This window comes from Dermacentor variabilis, chromosome 3, assembly GCF_050947875.1.
Source record: "Dermacentor variabilis isolate Ectoservices chromosome 3, ASM5094787v1, whole genome shotgun sequence".
Taxonomy (NCBI): Eukaryota; Metazoa; Arthropoda; class Arachnida; order Ixodida; family Ixodidae; genus Dermacentor; species Dermacentor variabilis.
This window is the reverse complement of record NC_134570.1, coordinates 112013716-112033852: the sequence shown is the minus strand read 5'-3', so window position 1 is coordinate 112033852 and position 20137 is coordinate 112013716. Positions and strand designations below refer to the sequence as shown.

Sequence of the window (20137 nt, the reverse complement as noted above, 5' to 3'; positions counted from 1 at the left end):
ACGTGGGGATCGGCACAACCCAGCGCTAGCTCGCTCAATCATCCCGACCACGTGGACGAGCGTTGTGTTGAAGTTTGTTGTCTTGCTGAAATATTATACGAGAAAGCTTCGCCGATATGACAGGTAGATCACATCCGAGTAAAGCTATGTCGATCTTCAATTAGCGGTGGACTTACGATCTGGTCGAAGTAACTTTTTCTTCCTGTCGGTTGCAACGTCCAGCTTACATTCCCGGTGAAGCGCACGGCTCGTCCTTCAGCGACATGAAGCGAAAGCGAGGTAAGCCAGTCCCAAAATATGCTGCAGACGCTTTGATAGTCGCAGCGGTAGAGAGAACTTGATGTGCCATAACGATGTTAATCTGCAGAACAACAACCCGAGCCGAAGCTCACAGTAGAACGGATCCTGGCCCAGTTCAAATCGGAGTCTGGTGAAAATGCTGGGGCACCGTTCGATCTCCCTGTCGACGTCACGGTGGAAAAGCTTCAACTACTCTGCAACGCCTTTTTGGAACGTGTGAGTTGACCGAGAAAAGTTTCAGCTGATGGCATCATCGCAAGGCGCCCTGTACGCGTGACAATCGCGGCGACCTAAGTTGCCGCTTGCGGCATTACATCGGCCACGAGTCTGATTTTGATGACCATCAGCTTTAAACAAACGAGTCCTGATTTACTGCAGCGCATAATGCACGGTCGCTCATCCCGTTGTCACGACAGTTATAGTTGGCTGTTCCGACGAGAGCGTTTAGTTTTGTTTATTGGCGTGAAAAGTGAACCGGTGCCTGAAAATTACAATTTCTTTCACAAAGGAGGAGAAGGTGCCATACCTATTTTTCGTGGATGGTGTTGAGATCCGGGAGTCATTGGCCAAGACCCTGCTTGCAAAGACCGAGCCGCTGGAACCGGAGAAGATCGTGGAAATCGTGTATGCACCGCAGGCGTTATTCAAGGTGCAGGCAGTTACCCGCTGCACTGCCTCTATTCCTGGACATGAAGAAGCAGTGCTCGTGACAGCGTTCAGTCCCGATGGAAGGTGAGGCCCATGACAAGTTTGGATCGCCTGTGTTACTTAGCTGCAAGACTGTAACTCGTGTGTACTTTACAGACATTTAATTGAATGTTTGCGTTCTTTTCATTAATGGAATGTATCTGCAGGCTGGGACAATGAATGTGGTAGGAGCTGTTGGCAGAGTTGTGTATTAATGCTGAAAGCAGTCGGTTGAAATTAGACAAACATTGAGCAACCAAGAAGGATTATTAGAATTCATCCATTGTTTCGGAGTCATTCCGACTTCTTCATCAGGGGTGGCTTCGAAAAGGCACAGCAGCTTTTAATTGTGGCCATGGCAGAAGTTTTCTAGGGAACCACCGCCAAGAGCAGACTAAAAATCTCCCTGAACTACTGAGGTAGCTCATAAATGATCTCCGTCGCTTAAACAGCCAGTGCAGTAACATGGACGAACACTGCAACACATTGGGCCACAAAATTGACATTGAGTGCCACTGCCCTCAACACTGAGAGGAACCTGTGGGAATGGCTGTGCCTTGAATGGGGCCAACTAATCTCTGGTTTCTGCATAAGCATGTACATGCTTTGTTATGTGACATCATAACTGGAACTCGTATGATATGAGTGATCACTGAAGGCTTAGTGCTATTTTATGCTCAAATCGTCATGCTGGTCTTGATTGCTGTTTTTGTTTCTAGAAGTAAAGGGAATCAGATGTGGATCTCATTGAGAGAAATTTAAACTTCTCTGCTTGTGTTTTTATATTGCCTAGATACTTTAGTCTTAAGTCGTTTAATATAGCAGAAGCAAGAAACCCCAAAAATGGAAGGTGTTGCTGCTAGTGTTGGAAAGCATCTCAAGTTTCTTCTTGAAGCAGACATTTAGACAAGCAAATGGTATTGGCATTGGAAATGGTATTGCTGTATGCCACCATTTGTTGAATACAGTCTGTGTTTGGACTATCAGTTTTATGACTGGGGACATAAAAAAGATATACCATATTTGCACAATTAAACCAGACCAACAGTCGTAATGCGCACATCAAGTAACGAAACCTGAGTCGTCGCGTACCTGATTGAAATGATTTTATGGAGCATACAAAGGCACACAGACATTCACACAGCTGAACCTAGAGGCTGGTCACTATCGGAGTCCGACAAAACCTCTATTTTGCTGTATAACAACCACAAAAGTCTTCTTCAGTTTAATTTAATGCATTAGAGTTGCCGCACTTCTTGAAGGCTCATCATCAGTGGGAGGGCATTTCACGCACCATGAACCCACCTTGTGATCTCTCCAAGTGCCGCTTTCTTCAGACGACCCATTCGATGGTGGTGTGGCTAGCTAGCTTGCATTGAGAAAGCATCAGTTTTCTTTTTGATTTTGAGTAGAGTTAGTTATGATTGTAACACCCATGCAAATTTCAATGCACCTCTTATTGAGAAAAAAAAAACTGAACCTTTTATTGAAAAAAAGGTGCGCGTTAGAATCATGCAAACATGTTAGTATTGTGGCATTTGTACAAATGGTTGAATTCACTGGGATTACACAGTGTTGTTTTGTCTCATACTTGCGCACATTATTTGTCAATAGACACTTGGCAAGTGGCTCTGGTGACACAACCGTACGATTCTGGGACCTCAATACACAGACTCCACATCATACCTGCAAAGGTATGTGCAGGCTTCCATCTGCTACAAAATGCATGCTTTCTCGAATCATGGCTTTGTGTCGACTCATTTTTCCTCTTAGCACACAAGAACTGGGTTCTCTGTGTCACGTGGGCCCCGGATGGAAAGAAGCTGGCATCTGGATGCAAGAATGGCCAGGTTTGTGGCATGTTTGACACACAACGGGTGGTCCCTTGCAAAAAGGAACACCTAGCATTTGGTACTCAAGCAGCAATTACCGAAGCATGACCTCACTATCTTTTATTTATACTTTTTTTATTTTTCGAGAGAACTTACTGCAAGGTGCACGGGGTATGAAAATAAAGTAAAATAAGGACTTCCAACTCTGCATTGTGCGAAAACTGCACCAACGTCTCTGCAAAGGTATTGTCTCTCACCCGTTGGTTGTAGTTTGTAGGTAGGAATGGCTTCAGTCCAGCCTTTCTTAATATATTTAGTCTGATTGCCCGCATTCCAGGGCACATCCAAAGCAGGCGTCGAGCATCGGACGTTGCCACAGCAGCTTGAGGAACATTATTGTGGTCGTCTTTTGTCAATCCCCAAGCACAGGTAACTGATGGTGTAAGGGTCTCTCCAGCCTGAAGCCTCTGAAGAGGTACTTTCTGTGCCCGAGTAATTTTATGGGGAAGGAAGCAAACACACGGAGGAATCAAGGCACATGTGTCCTATAAAAGGTTAGATTTCAGTGCTTGGTGGAAAGCGCGGGGATTCGATGAAAGGGTTGCAGGTGTCTCAGATGATAGGCAGGCATTCGAGCCAGTTGGTCTGCCATGTGGTTGAAATTTTCCAACCATGCCCACCTGCACCTCAATACTGAGATTTGAAGACTTGCGGAGTCTGTGGATTCCTTGACAGAATTGTAGCGTTTTTGTACCATGCTTGGAATCCTTTTACTTGTTGGTCCTTCAAATTGTTAAAAGCTTGTGTGATATTTCTTTGCGCAGATATTTCTTTGGGATCCAGAGTCTGGAAAGCAACTGGGACGGCCCCTGGCTGGTCACAAAAAGTGGATAACTTGCCTCTGCTGGGAGCCTTTACACCTGTGAGACCTACCGCTGGCTTTGTTCTTGTTCCTAAGTGGCAGGCAAAATGCAGACCCACCTGCGTTTTTAGATTTAGGTGCACATTTAAGAGCCCCAGGTGGTCAAAATCAAACCAAGTTTATTTTTCCATAAAGAAATCGAGGGAGGCCTGAAAAAGAAAAGTGAAAACTAGTTCACTTGACGAAGGTTCAGGCCTGGGTCATCATCATCATCAAACCGGGGTCCTCCACAATGGTGCCTCTCATAGTCCCTGGCATTGCTTTGGGGCAGTAAACTCTGTGTATCGATAAATAAGTCAGTCAGTCACTAAAACTGCCACGGAAAGAGCTCAGCACACAGGGAGTAGAGGACAGTGGTTGCGCTCTGTGTTTGCCAACTCAGGATGTTTGTTCTTGAGATCACAGCTACCAAAAGATATCAAGATTCTGAATTGAGTACATGCATGAGCCAATGCTGCCTTTTTTAAAAAAGACACAAACCTGCAAATGCACACACACATGCAAGAAGAGACATCCTCGCAGTTGTCATTGCTAAATTATGCGTGTTGCATTGGTGTCATTTATTTTTGGGTGCAAGCTCTTGCAGTGCCGTTTTAAAAGCAATGGGAGATGGAAGTGTGAAATATTTACGTGCAAGGCTTCAATTGTGGTTATGCTTAAGGACAGAAGTGCATTTCATCATAGGCCGCGTAACATCACCATAAGTGTGCAGTGCAGCATGTTCTTAACTGCTAGTCGCTGTACCCTGAATTTCTCATTTACACAGTCTGAGGTTTTAACTGTCAAAGGAGTTATGGAAATTGGTATGTGTGCATAAATATTAGTTTTATACACAATTAGAAATACAAGCAAATGCAAGGAAAAGTGTTTTCTTTGGCCCTTCTGTGTTTCAGTTGCTCAGTGATAAAACATGCAATTGATCAGAATCATGCACCCACATGTGTGTGGCTAAAGCCTTCATCTCAAGACTACCTTGGTGCCAGGGCTTCTATGCTGTTGTACCTTTCAAACTCTATCTTGGAGCGCTGTGAAGAGATGACCCCTTTTTCTTGCCTGTCATGCCCTCTGGGCATACTTGGATGCATGTGCCGCCACACAGCAGACAGTGAAGGGAGGTAGCTGTTATCGAGATTCGTTGGTTATGGGTGTCGCTACCTAAGGAAGGCCCGAGTGCAACCTCAGAATGTGAAGAATGTGAGTGTGACCTTAGAATGTAGTACGGAAAAACAAAAACAAAGAAACCATTGCACCATAAATCGCTCCGGAAACAGGAACAAGAGTAAATCTAGCCTACTAGCACACAGTATTAATGTAGAACAAGAAAGTCATTATGAGTTCATTCAAGGTCCTGATAGAATATAATGCAAAGTGTGGCGGTAAATGGGTTAGAAAGATTGGTCACTAGTAGCACAGAAGGTGGTGACTAGCGATGGGTGGAGCTCTAGGTGGTTCGGCGGCCAAAGCAGACGAAACGTGGCGATTCATCTGCTTGTAGTGTAGCTCGTAGTGTTTCTTGGTCGCCCCCAGATGGAAACCATCTAGTCATGTCAGGCATACCACTTCCAGTGGAGGCAACCAAGAGAAGGTTGCAGTTTCCAGAGAGGTAATCAATTGCCTTGGCCCAGTTGGTGCCACATAGTTTGGGCCCGGAGCCTGACAGCTTCCTCCAGTACCCAATGCAGCGACAGCGTTCCCCACATCCCCTCGCTTGGCTCTCATTGGCGGTAGTGTTCTTGTTATTTTGCGTGTCCATTCGGCTTGTGTCACACAGGTCATGTTGTAGTCTTCTTCATTAAAAGGACACTAAAGCGAAACAATAAATCAGTTTAGACTAATGAAGCATTGTTTTAGAACCCTGAAGACAGTCGTTTAAAAAAATAGTTTGATTATTAAATGAGAAAATGAAGGTCCAAGTATCAGTATTTGAATTTCACGCTGAAACCCCAGCGCCGGTACGTCAGCGTGACATCAGGGATTCCAAAGTATGTTTTCGCATTTGGGCCGTGTTGGCTGAGTAAAGGTTCCCGAAACTTGGCATGTTTAATATTTCATTCTTTTAGAACATGATCTAGTCAATCTGAACCGCTGTATATAATTACTAGGCCCTAAAAGATGCCATCAAAATCCAAGACATCATAGCCCCCAGGTGCGGTAACTTAAGTAGGCGTCGCCACCCATATTTCGTTCTTGTGCTGTTTCTGGCTTGCCAAGCGTCTTATCGTTGTAAGAGTGGTGTTTTTGGTGCTATAGAACGGTAATTTACTGATGCAGAAGAAATCATTTTTCACTTTAGTGTCCCTTTAAGCCGTTCCTTCATGCATATAGTGGGTGTCTGTCGTCTTTCTCTTATTTTCTCCACCAATTGGCATCTCACCCAACATTCCCGCACTTCACCCATAACAGTAAAATATGGAACAGCCTCTGAGATCAGAACCCATGTAACATGCGACTCCTCAGTTGTCTGCCGTGAAATGATACATGCTAGTACAAAGTTTGCTCCGTTGAGCGTGTGAGGCAACAGAAATGAGTCCCATGTAGCATGGCAATTAAGCAGCTGGCAGAGTAATCTAGAAATGTTGCTTGGTACCATATTTGATTGTAAGGGAATGACTGAAAAAAAAAATCTAATTTTAGTCTTTTTATAAAACTGTCTTTCTGCTGTTAGCTTTATTATCTGGAACCCTCGCTTTTATGAAAATCTAGTAGCATGAAATTCTAAACAGTAGGCGTTTGGACTGACAATGTTGTGATGCATTTCCTCAAGATGTGCTGCATTACAAGGCTGTGACCTTGTTTGGCTTGATTTTAATTTTTTGCCTTGACCAGAAAGCCCGAAATGAAATTCTCCACCATGCAGGAATGCAGAATGCCGTGCCCTGGCCAGCAGTAGCAAAGACGGCACTGTGCGCATCTGGGATACAACGCTAGCACAGACGAGGTTAACGCTGTCTGGCCATGTCCAGTCGGTGACCTGCGTTCGCTGGGGCGGCACAGGGCTGATCTACACTGCTTCCCAGGACTGCACAATCAAAGTCTGGAGGGCAGACACTGTGAGTGCTTCAGATTTAGGGCACATTCATATGGCCATTCATACAGGTCGCGTAACCAAGTTGGTTTTCAGATGGCTGCTTTGGTCGAAAAGTGACCTTTCTGGCTCAGTCGCTCATTGTGCAATTTTTCAGTTCTGCGACTGGAGTCGCAAAGCTGCTGAACCAATCAGTGATACAGGAGCAGAACGTTCGAACATGCCGATGGTTATTTGATATGGCGATGGCGGTGTGTTGGGGGGTAGGTCACACTTGCCACTCTGAACATTGGTCATAGTGAGTAGCTCCTTGATTGCCATGGTTGGTCACATTACCACTGTCAATCACTGGTTTGAACTTGCCCTTAGTGATATCAAGCATGCCATTTACGAAACTCTGCCTTGATCTTTTAATGTTAGCAGAGTCCTTCTATACCTTCCTTTTGGTCGCAAAACTTCCCCGAAAGTTTCATATAGTGACAGAAGGTGGCATCAGAGGCACTGGCGTAAGTAGAAGGGAAACAATCTGCCACGCTAGATGACCGGGTTGCGCGATCATGCAAATCTTTCACAAGGAAAGGCGCCTCTTCCACATTTATTTCAGCATTTTTCCACAGTGAACATGCAGCAGAAACTTTCGGCAAAATAATTTAATGTGCAATGCATTTGTGCTTAAATTATACACAGCACTGTTGTATGATTGACATAGCAACCTCCCCCTAGTAGCCTTCCTAGCACAAACTGTTTTGGTCGGCTGTCTCTGTTTGCACTTTGCCTAGTTAGTTGATTAGATAAGTTAGTTATATTTGGCTAGTTGTTTTTTAGTTTAGTTAGGTTAGTTTAGTTATCGCCAAGTTTGGTTAATTAGCTTTGTTCACTAGGTTAGCAATTACTTAGTCAGGTTTGGTATTAGTGAGTTTAGTTACTTAGCTAGTTTAGTTAGTTATTATTTACATTATTTGTTAATTAGTAAGTTTAGCCTTCTAGTTATACACTTAGTAATGTTATTTAGGTACCCTTGTAACTTGATCGACACGCAGGCACACAACAAATGTTAGGAATTGTCACTGTCATTAAACATGCTGTCACTTCATGAAGAGTACAGTGCAAAAACTAAAACATGAGCGACTAAAAGCAGCAATGCAGGCTTTTTACGCGTAATTAAATTAAAATGCGACATGAAATTGCTCCGTAACTGGCTTTTAACGATGGAGTAGTCCCACGTATACCTTTCAAATTATGAATTGGACCGCTGTTACAAATGCAGGTGAACTTGGAAATGAAACATGTCATCATAGTTTTTTAGAAATTGTTTGCATTAAAATTTTTCAACACTGTACAGAAACAGGGCGGCAATTCCAATGTTGTGCCAACAGTATTCACACTCCGATAATGGCAGTTGACCCTTGCACAAAAGCAGGCGTACACACGGAACGCCTGTGGTGTCTGTTGGACGTCTTCTTCAGTGCCCTTGTGCCAGCGCCGCAGTGCATCCACTGTGCATGCTATATGAAGCGCTCCCATAGCATTACGCAGGAGTTTCATGACCAGATGAATAGTATTGAAGGCCCTGGCGTTAATCTGCAAGGAGCAGTTAACTGATGCCCTACAAGTAAGCCTTTAAGGTGCAGTAGGTGACTAGGATTGTCATCTGTGAGGACAGTGTCCTTCAGCCTCACCTGCACTTGAAAGTACCCAGCTAGTTAGTGCTCCATGGTACAGTAAAAGCTCGTTAATTCGAATTATACAAAATTCGAACAAATGAAAGTCAGAGAAAAAATTCACCAACGATTATGATCTTCCCTAGTGCGAATGAGCGCACACACTACATCACATTGGTGAGAACAACAAGTTTTATGCACTGGTGCAGCCAATGTTACCGTACGTATCGAACTCATTCCGACGTCAAGATGGCTCTTGCTCCATAAGCGCATTCATCGCGCTAACTGTGCTGGCCCACAACGCATTGCGCAAAGAAAAAAAAAAGGTGCCTACACCACTTCAGCAACAGTCGCAGACAGCCATTCAGAGCAGCGCGCGGGTTGGGAATCATTCTGCGCATGCTCCAAAGAGACCAGATGATGGCATGCGCTTCGAAGGGGACAGCATAACGCAAGCGGCGCAGCGTGACTGGTCACAAGTCCGACCTTCTCGGAGCTCACCCGCGTGCCAAGAAGGTCAGACTAAAGACATGCCTTTACACCGCCGCTTGCCACAAGAGCAGGCGCCTTAAAATGCACTCGCGAAACGCACCGCAACCTGCTGTAACATTGCTCTCCATTCTACTCTTGTAGCTGCACCGGCTGCATGCTGCCAAGTTCTACAATACGTATAGGTGGCATCCAAACACGTATCCCAGCGATGCTTTCCTTTGAGTAACAGCCACTAATCTCAAAGGCTATATGCTTTTTGGTACTGCGAGCGCTGATAGACATCACGGGCGCCGTGTAATGTGAAAAAAAAAAAAGAAATGTGCAGCACTGCGTCTGCGTTTTTATCTTGGAGGTCTTGAGAGAGGGAGGGAAACAACCTGAAATACCGGCGTTGCCATGCCTGGCCAGGTTCAAATGCGTCTCTCTCCAGTCATGCCTAAACAAAGGGCTGCAGATGGAAAAAGCAAAACTGCACGGCCTGCACGGTGACACCAGAGTCGCCAATGTGCTCCCATGCACTAGCACTCTCTCTCCATTATATATATAGCTCGAATTATCGATGATTGTGCAGGCTTCAGTGTGAATTAGTGGGATGCATTACATATCGCTTTCAATACATTGTTGGACGGGCCGTGGTGACTACTTCGAATGAACCAAAATTTCGAATTAACGAGTTGTGAATTAACAAGCTTTTACTGTAATTCCATTGGTAGCGGTTGCACGCTGGGTTGCAGAGGACAGAGAGAGAGAGAAGAATGTTTAATGAGGGAGAAAGCAGAAAGGTTGGCCGGAGGAGCGTGTGTCTCGCCTGAAGTAAAGGGCATAGGATAGACAGTTCCAGAAAACATGTCGTATTGTTGTGACAGCCGCAATCGTAGCACCAGTGCATTCATTTGGGATGTTCCTCTAAAAATTTTGGTGCATTGCCGGTGAGAATGCCATGTTTTGCAGCCGGGCAGCGCGTAAGCATCTGCACACTCCTTCTGGTGTGTTTTTGCAAGGATGGTGAGCGTATTGTTGGCCAACAAAGGATTTGAGTAGCGTTTGTACCAGCAACATTGCATGAGAAATAAAAGAAGTGTGCTGATGCCATCTTTTGCATTTGAGACTCATGGCACGCTTGTGAAATGCAGTACAACACACACACTGCCTTTTATTCCCCTTTTGTGCACTGTAGGGTATCCTGTGCAGGACGTTACATTGCCATGGGCACTGGGTCAATGTGCTGGCTTTGAACACGGACTACGTAATGCGGACAGGGGCATTCGATCCACGCAAGCAGCAAGGCATCTCCACCTGTTCAAGAGGTGACGCCTGCTTTACTTCTTTCTCTAAATATGTGTAGGGCATGAACTGGGTTAAATATATACACTGCGAGGCAAGTGCATGAACCAAAAAAGTACCTGGTGGTGTTGCTTGAAGTGTCACTGTTGTAGTACTGTTTTATCTTAATTTATACCTTTGTCACACACATTTCTTCAACAACCATTGATGCCTGTGGCCATTGATACCTAAGCAACCACTGAGAGAACTGTTGTCCTAGCTCACGCAGTGGAGCCAATGCAGCTGACAGATTTGAGTGGTGATTTCTTTAAGTGCTCACTGAAATTGTGCGGGTGACAGGGCTGCTAGGTCATACGAAATCTTCCAGGAACGCTTGAAACATTGTGCTGCCGGTTGCTGTGTCAGTGGGGTACTTTATTTCCTGAATAATCCTTTCTTTTTTTTTTGCGACACAGAGGAGCTTCAGCGTCGTGCTGAGCAGCGCTATAAGGATGCTCGAGGCAGTGAGCCAGAGAGGCTGGCCTCGGGCTCGGACGATTTCACGCTGGCCCTCTGGCTGCCTGAGACAAGCAAGAAGCCTGCAGCGCACATGACAGGCCACCAGAGGGTGGTCAATGATGTTCGCTTCTCCCCCGACATGAGGCTTCTGGCCAGTGCCTCTTTCGACAAGTCCCTAAAGCTTTGGGATGGCCGAACGGGCAAGTGAGTTGCTCTTATTCTAAGGAGGGAACCAGTTCGTTGCAGCTTCATTAGCAGCATGCTAGCATAGACTACCATCACTGCCTCACTGCGAGCCACTTTTACACGCTCGCCTTTGTGCCACACACACCCACACAGCACGCCTTCGTTGCATTGCCCCCCCCCCCCCCCCTAAAGAAAAAAGGTGCAAGCCATTTCGCCACATTTGCCTTTGTTGCATCGCTGGCCTTGTGCAATCCTCTCCTGTCTCCCTTCCACCCTCTCGCCGACTTCGAGGGGTGGAAAGGAGACCGGAAGGCTGACGCAGGCATGCCGTGCAGGGTACATGTCACATAAATGGGTGTGGCGAAGCAGCTTGCTTTTTTTTAGGCTTGTGCAAGCAGTAGATATTTAAGTTCAAAGTGAATTCGAAGCAAATAATGATTCTGGAGGAATATTTTCTAATCGAACATCGAATAGTTGCCGTTCAAAAAGCTTGACCGTAAAGTAGCACGCAAGATGAATATTGGATACATGCGATTATTAACCCCACAAAGCCCAACATATAATTTTTGATATACTGAATTTGATGCCTGAAAAATCTGATTCAGTGCTGTAAAGCCAAGGTACAGCTCATGCTAACCTTTTTGATATTCTGGAGGAAGTGTTCGGTTGTGAATAATTCATTAACAGAATTAACAGAAAAGTACTCCTACATTGTTTTTTTCTCCAAGGTTCCTGGCTGCACTGCGTGGTCACGTCAGCTGTGTCTACCAGCTTGCCTGGTCAGCCGACAGTCGGCTTTTGGTCAGTGGCAGCTCAGATTCCACGCTCAAGCTTTGGGATGTGTCAACTGGAAAGCTCACAGGAGACCTCCCAGGACATGCTGATGAGGTATGAGACCCAGTCATCTCAACAGCCAGATGGTTAACTTCACGCTTTCATTAGTGCAGATTAACTGAGTTCTGTGATAAGATTAAAGGAATATACTGGTATGACATTTCTGACTTGCTCTCAATGAAGGTCCAAGCCCTCTAAGCCATGAAAAAATATTGGACAGCAGTAGAGCATGCTAAATAATTTACTATAATACTACTTGTTTCTATGAACGAATTTCAGTTTTGGTTACAAGAAGATGGATGTGTCATGACATCATAATACATTGGCTCGCTCAATTCCTGCGACTGGCATGTGCAAGTGCAGCCAGAAAAAACATGCGCAGCACTCTTGCTCATTTTCTTGTGAGCAGTGTCACGACACCTTGCCGTGTTGCTGCATGATTTCGACAAATTTTGCTGTGTCTTGTGACATCATGATAACTGGGATGATGCCAGGTCAGGCGTTTGGAGACCAACTTTAGTATAAAATTAAAATCTATTATCAGTGTTTTCCAACCTTCATACTCGCTAGATGCCATCCTTTCAAGCGCAAGAAGCCTGTGGTCACCTGAGCTTATCATAACGAATCTTTGTTAACGTGAGCTCTAGGATGAAACTCTAGGAGCTTTTGATTCATTTGCCGTAGATTTGATGCACTTATGGCAACACAGACAGATGTTCACAGTTTGTGTAAAAACAAGGCTACTAGCCCTTGTTTCACATTAGTATTTCGTGTCAAATTTTGTTCCTCCTGTCACGTTTGATTAATTTTTCTGATACATTGCGCCCTACACAGTTTTGCTGGGAGCCGACTGGCTAGCACTGCGGGTGCATTGAAGCCGCTTCCTAAGGCTAGCAAACATTATTTTATGACAATTCAAACTGTTGTTTTCAGATGGCAGTATGCAGCACATTATTAATGTAAGCGCCTTGGTTGGCTGTTGTTACCTCTATAGCAAATAATATGAATGTGAGAATCTGGAAGGTCAGGGCAATGAAGTACGTAGTGGCTTTTCGAAGTTTTTGAAACATTTGTTTTGCTGGTTTCAAACAAGATGAGCAATTCAGATTTTGGCTGTGGTGTACGCCTGAAGTGTTTGTCCTGCTCAGTTCCCCATGGCTTAAGTCTCTCACGTCAATTCTTGAACTACAGGCACAAAAGTTTTTTTTCTACTGCAGTGAGTAGCTATTGATTCAGCAGACGTGGTGCAGAACCTCGTTTGCTCAGTAGCGTTCAGTTTAGAAGGGCACTGAGGGTACGACAAGATCATCGGCCCCCTTAGCAAACACAGCAGATAGTCATGTGTTGTTACAAATTATTGAAGCCCACAGAATGTGTCCACTCAACATAAGCTACAGACTGCATATAAGCCCAACTTGTAAATTTATTAAGGGGTCTTCAGCAAATCAAGCTCACCTTCTGTTTGACATGAAGCAGACGCTGCAAAGAAAGAGAGGATATGTGTCATGCTTTGAAGTGACAGACGCAACACAACTTTGACCCCTTGACCCGTTTGGTAGATAAGGAATAAATAAAACTGGTTGAAATAGGGCTTATGTCAAGAAGCCTGCAACCCTTGCTTGCCTGCCTTGCTTTAAACACCACTGAATTCCACCTCCAACACTCCCAGTGCTGCCCGAATGTAATCAGTGCTCGCTTACGTCGCAGCGCACCTTCCTCGTTGTGTTGAGAGCTGCCTGCACAGCCTGTAACATCAAATTAAATATGTTTTACCGATTGTTTGCCATTCATACTTGGTTCATTGTTTCATGTGTGTAGGAGGTGTCATATATTGAACTATGCAGATACTATTTCTACATAGAAATTTTGTGTCATATGTTCCTTTGAATGATACAGACCAGCTTACAGTGTCCACAGCAGCATCGTGGTCACTTTTTCTGTTTCTGGTTCACAGGTGTACGCTGTCGACTGGAGCCCAGATGGATCGCAGGTTGTTAGTGGAGGCAAGGACAAGGTGCTGCGGCTGTGAGTCTCAACTTCTACAATTTGTTATCTGACGTCAGGGGCTCATGATTTAAAACTAGGGCCGGGTGACTATTCGAATACTACTACACAATAAATCTACAATGACAACACATGTACATCCCGGGGGGGGGGGGGGGGGGGACCATTTACTTTCTAAATGTGTGAAACAAATCATGAATAAGCATTAACAAAAAAAGTATAAACAATCAAGCCCACTTATAACAACATTCAAGTGTCACGAAAATTTCGTTGTTATAACCGATAATTGTTATAACCGGGTTGCATGAAAAAAAAATCGAAATGGGGGATGGCATAGCTGTTTCGAAAAATACTACAATTGTGGGAAGGCCAGTTCTCCTCCCCAGCACCTTCCTCCATCCAGCTTCTGATTGTGTTGACTCGTGTAACTCTGCTTCTTGCGCGCTCTGATCGCATGTTTTTAACAAGCCACTGCTGTCGGTGTTCAAGAATGGCACTGCTATACAGTCAAACCTCGATATATCGATATGTGCAGTGATTGCGAAATAGTTCGGTATAGCCATAATTTGATATATAAAATCACATAAAAAATGTGTCGAAAACTTCTGCAAATCAATCGGTGAACCAAGGGCGCAATTGGGGATCATTGTCCGGAACGCACGTTCGGTTCCAACGCATGCAATTGGCCTAGGCCACCACAACTTCGTCAGCGGTGCGAAGTCGGGGCGGCCTAGGCCAAACATGCGCGGCCCGAACAATGATCCCCGATCGCGCCCCATTTGTGGCGCAAGTAATAGGCACTTGAAGCTTCACACAAAGTATTTATTTATTTGGCTGAAAGTACTGCAACAGTGTAGCCTGTTTGTTATTGGCAGCTGCATGCTTAAACATGGAGTTCTCAACATAGTCTAAACCATCCACAAGCAATAGGCCAGTGCCGTCTATTGTGCCATAGTAGCAGTATAGAAGGGCCAAAGCAGCTACAGCACCAAGTTGAGTCGGGATAGGGGCAATATCAGCGCTTGCGGGATCAACCTTGGTAGCATCTTCGTTTGGCCGCTACTTCTGCGATCTTCAGTCTGTCAATCGAAGCATTTTGAAACACTGTCAGTAACAAAGTATTAAGTGGCATCTGCCAAGGCATCTATGAGTGAGCCAAGTGAGCGCGCGCTGTGGCAAGTATTTGCGGATGCAAACCGCCAATCCTCGCGAGGCACAGCAAGCGCAGAGCGCGGCACCGAGGAGGAGTCAGTGCGACAAATGCAATGCATTGTTGACGTTGTTGAACTAGCCAAGCCGCTGCCGCATGCGTACGCCACTACATTCAAATGGCGCCAAGGGCGCCATTTGTGTGCAGCTATAGTGCATAGCAGCCTAGAACGCCCATTGCGCCAACACTACCTTCGAGGGTGTTGTGGGAAAGCTGTCAACAGAATGCACATGGTCTGGGGTGGCGGAGTTCGATATATACATTTTACGTCCGACCCTGTTTTAAATAAAAAATTAAGAATGCATGCGATTTTCTAGGCGATATAAAAAGTGTTTGATATGCGTAATAATTGATATATCCGTGTTCGATATATCGAGGTTTGACTGTAACAACTGCAAAGAAAGGTCACGGGCAACAAGTGACATATCAACTCTGCCGAGGCATCGCTTTGGTGGCCCCAAAAGGCACCTTTTAAAAAATGCAAGATTGTTGCCACGGCAGCATCTCAGCTTGAGAAATCCAGTATAAATGCTGGGACGAGATCACCACAAGCATCTCGCCACATATTTCCCACTGGCCTGCACAAGAAAAGCGCATGTCTGTCAGCCTTGCTTGCTTTACGAGAAGCTTGCCAGCATCCTTCTCCAATGCATCCAGGTGCTCCACGTAGTGAAGCGATGGGTCCCTCGTGAAAACAAGCCCATGCAGGACTGAATTATCTACAGGGCCTCCCGCAGGAACAATGTTGGGGAAGCTGCCCTGCTGCGTCAGTGCTGCTGTCACTGTCGCTATCCGATGGAATTACGTTCGCGACGATCGGCTCATCGGTTACAAGCGCTTAGTTTCCAAATCTATAGCAGTGCACTTCCTTTTCATTGGCCACATCATGCATCTTCCATTTCGGCAGCGAGTGAAACAAGGTTGAGAAACCATGTGGCCAAGAATGACTTCGACACAATGAACAAAGACAAGCATGAGTGACCTACCTATAATTCGTTAGCAGAATTGCGCAGAATTAGGCCCCAGCGAGCAATCTGGGAGCAGTGGCGGCAGCATTGTCAGCGCAGTTAGCACGGTCCATTCGTGTTTCGGAGGGTGGCGCGGCGCAGAGCTGTGGGTGCAGCCCATTCGTGTTCGGAGGAGCGCAAGGGGGACGGCAGAGATGCGCACGTGGCAGCTGCGCATCTCTCATGGAGAGAAGCACGTGGCGGCTGTTGGAGTGGCGGCCCATCGTGCAACGGCTCGCATTTCACTTTTTCGTTGCAAGGATTTCGCATTTCTTACCTTTCAGCATGTACACCCAGCAGCCACACTTCATCAGTATAACCGATAATGCGGCATAGTGACATTGTAGTAAGCAGGTTATTGCTCCATAGAAAACATTAAAAAGTTGACGGTGAAGCAGCTTTTCATTGTTATAACTGATATACTGTTAAAACCAGTATCATTATAAATGGGTTCAACTGTATATACAACATATATTTTGCAAAAACTTTTTCAGTAATAGGGGCAAAATCCCAGGCAGGAAACTGGGCATGGGCTTCACCCCAAACCACCTAAGGCTTCGTTTGGAATTTATATATACAGCTCTCATCATAGGTGAACCATTTGCTCTACATTACGTGTGACACCACTCCAGTCAGATATCATGCATGGGCCTGTCTGAGTCATGTGCCAAACTTCTTCCTCGTCCAGTGTTACTGCTCTCAACCAACAAATGATGCTTGCTGCCTGTCATTCAGTGTTGGCCAAATAGATTTAGGCAGAAACTTCGTACACAACACTGTAACTCAGCAATAAAGCTTATCTGTGTGGTATGTTGCCTGTAAGCCTACATGACAGCCTATGCGTCTACGGGACACAAATTCTTCAGCAGCTCCTTCTTCAGCTACTATTTATTTTGTCTTCAGCAGCCATTCATTCCTAAAAAGCTTGTTTCCAACCAGGCTGTTCATGCATTCTTTTTTACATTTATTGGCTTCATGTCTAATACTGATCCTTTGTCCCCAATAGCCGTGTTACTTGCGCTAGTCAGTACAAGTGTGGTGCCTAACAATACTGAAATAAATGCTCCTGCTGTAAACATGTATGCTTCTGTGTCAGACTGTTGAATATTTGATACTTAATATTCATATTCAAAAAGTTTACGTTCGCCCGCTTCTATTTAAAATTAACTACGCAAAGAAAGCCTGCGTGTTAGTGCCTGAGTAAAGCTTTCTTTCTAGGTAGAAATTGGCAGATTTACCCTTCATTATGCAAATACACTGTGCAGTTTAGTTGTCACACAAATTTACAGCAGGTAGTGAAACCCACATTGAGCACCAAAGTGCAGTGTGACGTAGTATAGAGGTTCATACATCAGCGGACACAAGCAGCTTGAAAGTGAACTGACAAGGCTAGTTAGACTAAGACATGCTTTCGGAAAACAGGAGGTGTTGAACACACCGGTACAGTCTTCCATTCCTCAATCTCGCCGCAGAATTTCACAATGCATGTTGACGTCATCCCCCTCTGGGAAGTGAAGGCCAGTCACAATGCACTTACACGCTGTATGACAGACACCAAAATTTCTACCCTTTGGGATTGTTTTGGGTTGGCTTTATTCGCAACCTACTTTCGTTTGCTTCAAGTCAACAGAGGCCTTTGGTATGTAAGTTAACAGTTTTTAATTAAAAGGTATTTCTTTTAGTTTTAGTTTTATATATTAAATGCAAATGCCACCGTAACTAAATGTTGACGGCGCTGTGAACGCACATAGGTCTTGCGTTTGGTGATGCAAACCTATAACGTTTTTCCTCTTGGGTACTCAAGCACTAGGGAAGCCCTCATGCCTGCTTGCGCAGGATAATCTAAAGCTCTCTAGTATTCACCAATACTGCAGCACTTGATTATCACTTTCTTTGCCCCCATATGTTATTTAGTTTTATGAACACAATGCGCTGATTCGTTCAAGGGTAAAATACATTTTTTATTCAATAAATTTGGCGCCACTGAACTTTGATAAAACACATAAAAACTGTACTGTACATTGTGTTCAGGAAGAAATAAAAGTATTTACCCGACCTCATTTCCAAAATGCTTCTTCAATGTGGGCATTTGTAAATAATTTGGCAACCAGAAGTGTGCCTCATTGCTTGGGCATTATGGCCTGTTGTCAGTATGCTTCTTTTTTTTCAGATGGCGTAAGTAAGACTGCTTGGCGCAAGATGGCATCCAGTGAAAAAAACTTCCCGGAGGTTTGCACGATCTATAAAACGTAAAAATATACACATATATATATAAACGCAATAAAAAAATGTGACGTGTGAACAAGAGGAAGGAGCTGTGACCTTGTCGCCTATCACATTCATGTGTGTATACAAGTGTATTTTCGGCCACCGGTGGCTGAATAATGTGCACTCGTGCTGGGACAGCTTCATTCCTCCAGTGCCTCGACCACCGATGACGTGAAGGAGAACTGCATCTCGTCACTTTCGGCAGCTTCGCTGCCCTCATCCTGGCTGCTGCAAAGTGGCAGACAAGAAAAAGTTTGTTAAAGTACTACCAACACATACTTCTGAAGTTGTAGAAACTATACCACACGCTTCTCATATACAAAGGGGTGACACCCAACAAGTACAGTAGAACCTCGTATCAACGAGGTTCTACAAGTACAGTAGAACTTCGTTGATACGGTCCCGTTACATATGTTTTCCTGGCACCAATGTTGGCAATCGTTGACAAAAAATGACACAATAGAGTTACGTTCATTTTTTTACCGGTTCACACATTCCTGTAAAACACGATTTTTCAGCAGCAACGTTCAGTACGTCGCCACACTGCGATCATATGATACATTTTCTGGCCACTAGATCCCATGTAAACAAAAATATGTACGGGGCACGCACGATCAAGAACGGTATACAGCTGCCTGCCGCAGCAGCTTCACCGCAATACTTACCCACCCATCTCACATAAACATGCCAGCACGCACTCAGTTTCTTATTTCGGTGCCAGCAAATCTTCTCTAGGGTTGACGCACGCGGCCTTCACAGATATCATCGCCAATCCTATTGAGATAGGATCTTCGCCTGTTTCACAGTGCGTGGTGCTGTTGGAAGCATAGTGCACGCTTTTAATTGGCGATAACTGAAACACAATACCATTCCCTGCTGCAGACTGTGATGGTATACATTTTCCGGCCGCTATATCCCATGTGAGCAAGAAAAGGTGCGAGGCGCATGAGAACAAGAACACGTAGCCTCCCGTCTCATATGAAAGCGATGGTGTGCACAGTTTCTTATTTCACTACCAGCAAATCTCCGGCCGGGTCGTCACACGCCGTATTCACAGATATCGCCGCCGAACCTACTGCAATATGCATCTTTACCTATCTGTTTTACAGTGCGTGGTGTGTAGTGCCACTCATAGCATACTGCACGCTCTTAGTAGGCAATAATCCAAGCACGCCGCCACTCCCTGCTGCAGCCGGCGCGATGTGGGCATCGTGTTTCGTTTCGGCGGCACCCGGCGTCGCCCACCAGCTCAATTTCATTTTGCTTTCCTGTCGCCCTCTTAAAACACCACGTAATAGGAAAACAACAAAAACGCATCTCTGGCTGCCAGATCATCACCAGCTCAACGCGACGCTCCACATTACGTAGATGTTCGAGTCGGTGAAATTTTTTTAGTTACTTTGGATTGTACATTTTCCCGGTTAGTATGATTTTTCTTGTGTTTTTTTTCCCAAGACATATGGACAAGGTTCTACTGTATTAAGGTTCGGAAACGTAAGACGTTTTAGTTGGATAAGTAATAAATCTTTTCTTAAAGTGCCACCTGGTGTTGTTGACATCATCACGGCATCGTGACATATAGCAATAAGCTAGGTATGATGCCATTGCTAACGAAAAGAAGAACCACGAGTGCTGCACACGTCTTCTAGCTATGCTTGCACGTAGCATCCGGAGCGACGATGTAAAAGCCAATGTATTATGACGTCATGATGCATCCACATCATGTGTACCAAAACAAACTGGTTCGTAGAAACAAGTACTGTCAACTCTCGTTACAACAAACCCTGATAATCCAACAAAAAATGTCCATTTTATCAGAAGTCCGTAATATTTGAAATACCTCACTTCTGAAAGTTTCGTCACAATGTCTAACAACTTTAGTGCAAAGAGTGTCCAAATTAAAAAACAAGAAAAGTCTCAGTTTCGC

The 20137-nt window shown here is 44.9% G+C and overlaps 2 protein-coding genes across 5 annotated transcripts in view; one reads left to right on the top strand and one right to left on the bottom strand.

Moving 5' to 3' along the window:
• Positions 1 to 2: 2 nt before the first annotated feature.
• Nle (notchless protein homolog 1) lies at positions 3 to 18260 on the top strand. Its single transcript, XM_075686196.1, has 12 exons — positions 3 to 279; positions 368 to 516; positions 809 to 1032; positions 2602 to 2681; positions 2761 to 2837; positions 3644 to 3741; positions 6599 to 6791; positions 10097 to 10226; positions 10659 to 10905; positions 11616 to 11775; positions 13676 to 13746; positions 18113 to 18260. Exons 1-12 carry the CDS (start codon positions 264 to 266, stop codon positions 18123 to 18125), a joined length of 1458 nt encoding a protein of 485 aa, XP_075542311.1. The 5' UTR covers positions 3 to 263; the 3' UTR covers positions 18126 to 18260.
• The window catches only part of LOC142576183 (citron Rho-interacting kinase-like), a 158602-nt gene continuing 156349 nt past the window's right edge, over positions 17885 to 20137 (bottom strand). For all 4 annotated transcript variants that reach the window (XM_075686188.1, XM_075686191.1, XM_075686190.1 and 1 more), the window contains one exon: positions 17885 to 18438. In XM_075686188.1, coding sequence (XP_075542303.1) covers positions 18351 to 18438 — 88 coding nt within the window. In that variant the 3' untranslated portion in view covers positions 17885 to 18350. The remainder of the gene's footprint in view (positions 18439 to 20137) is intronic.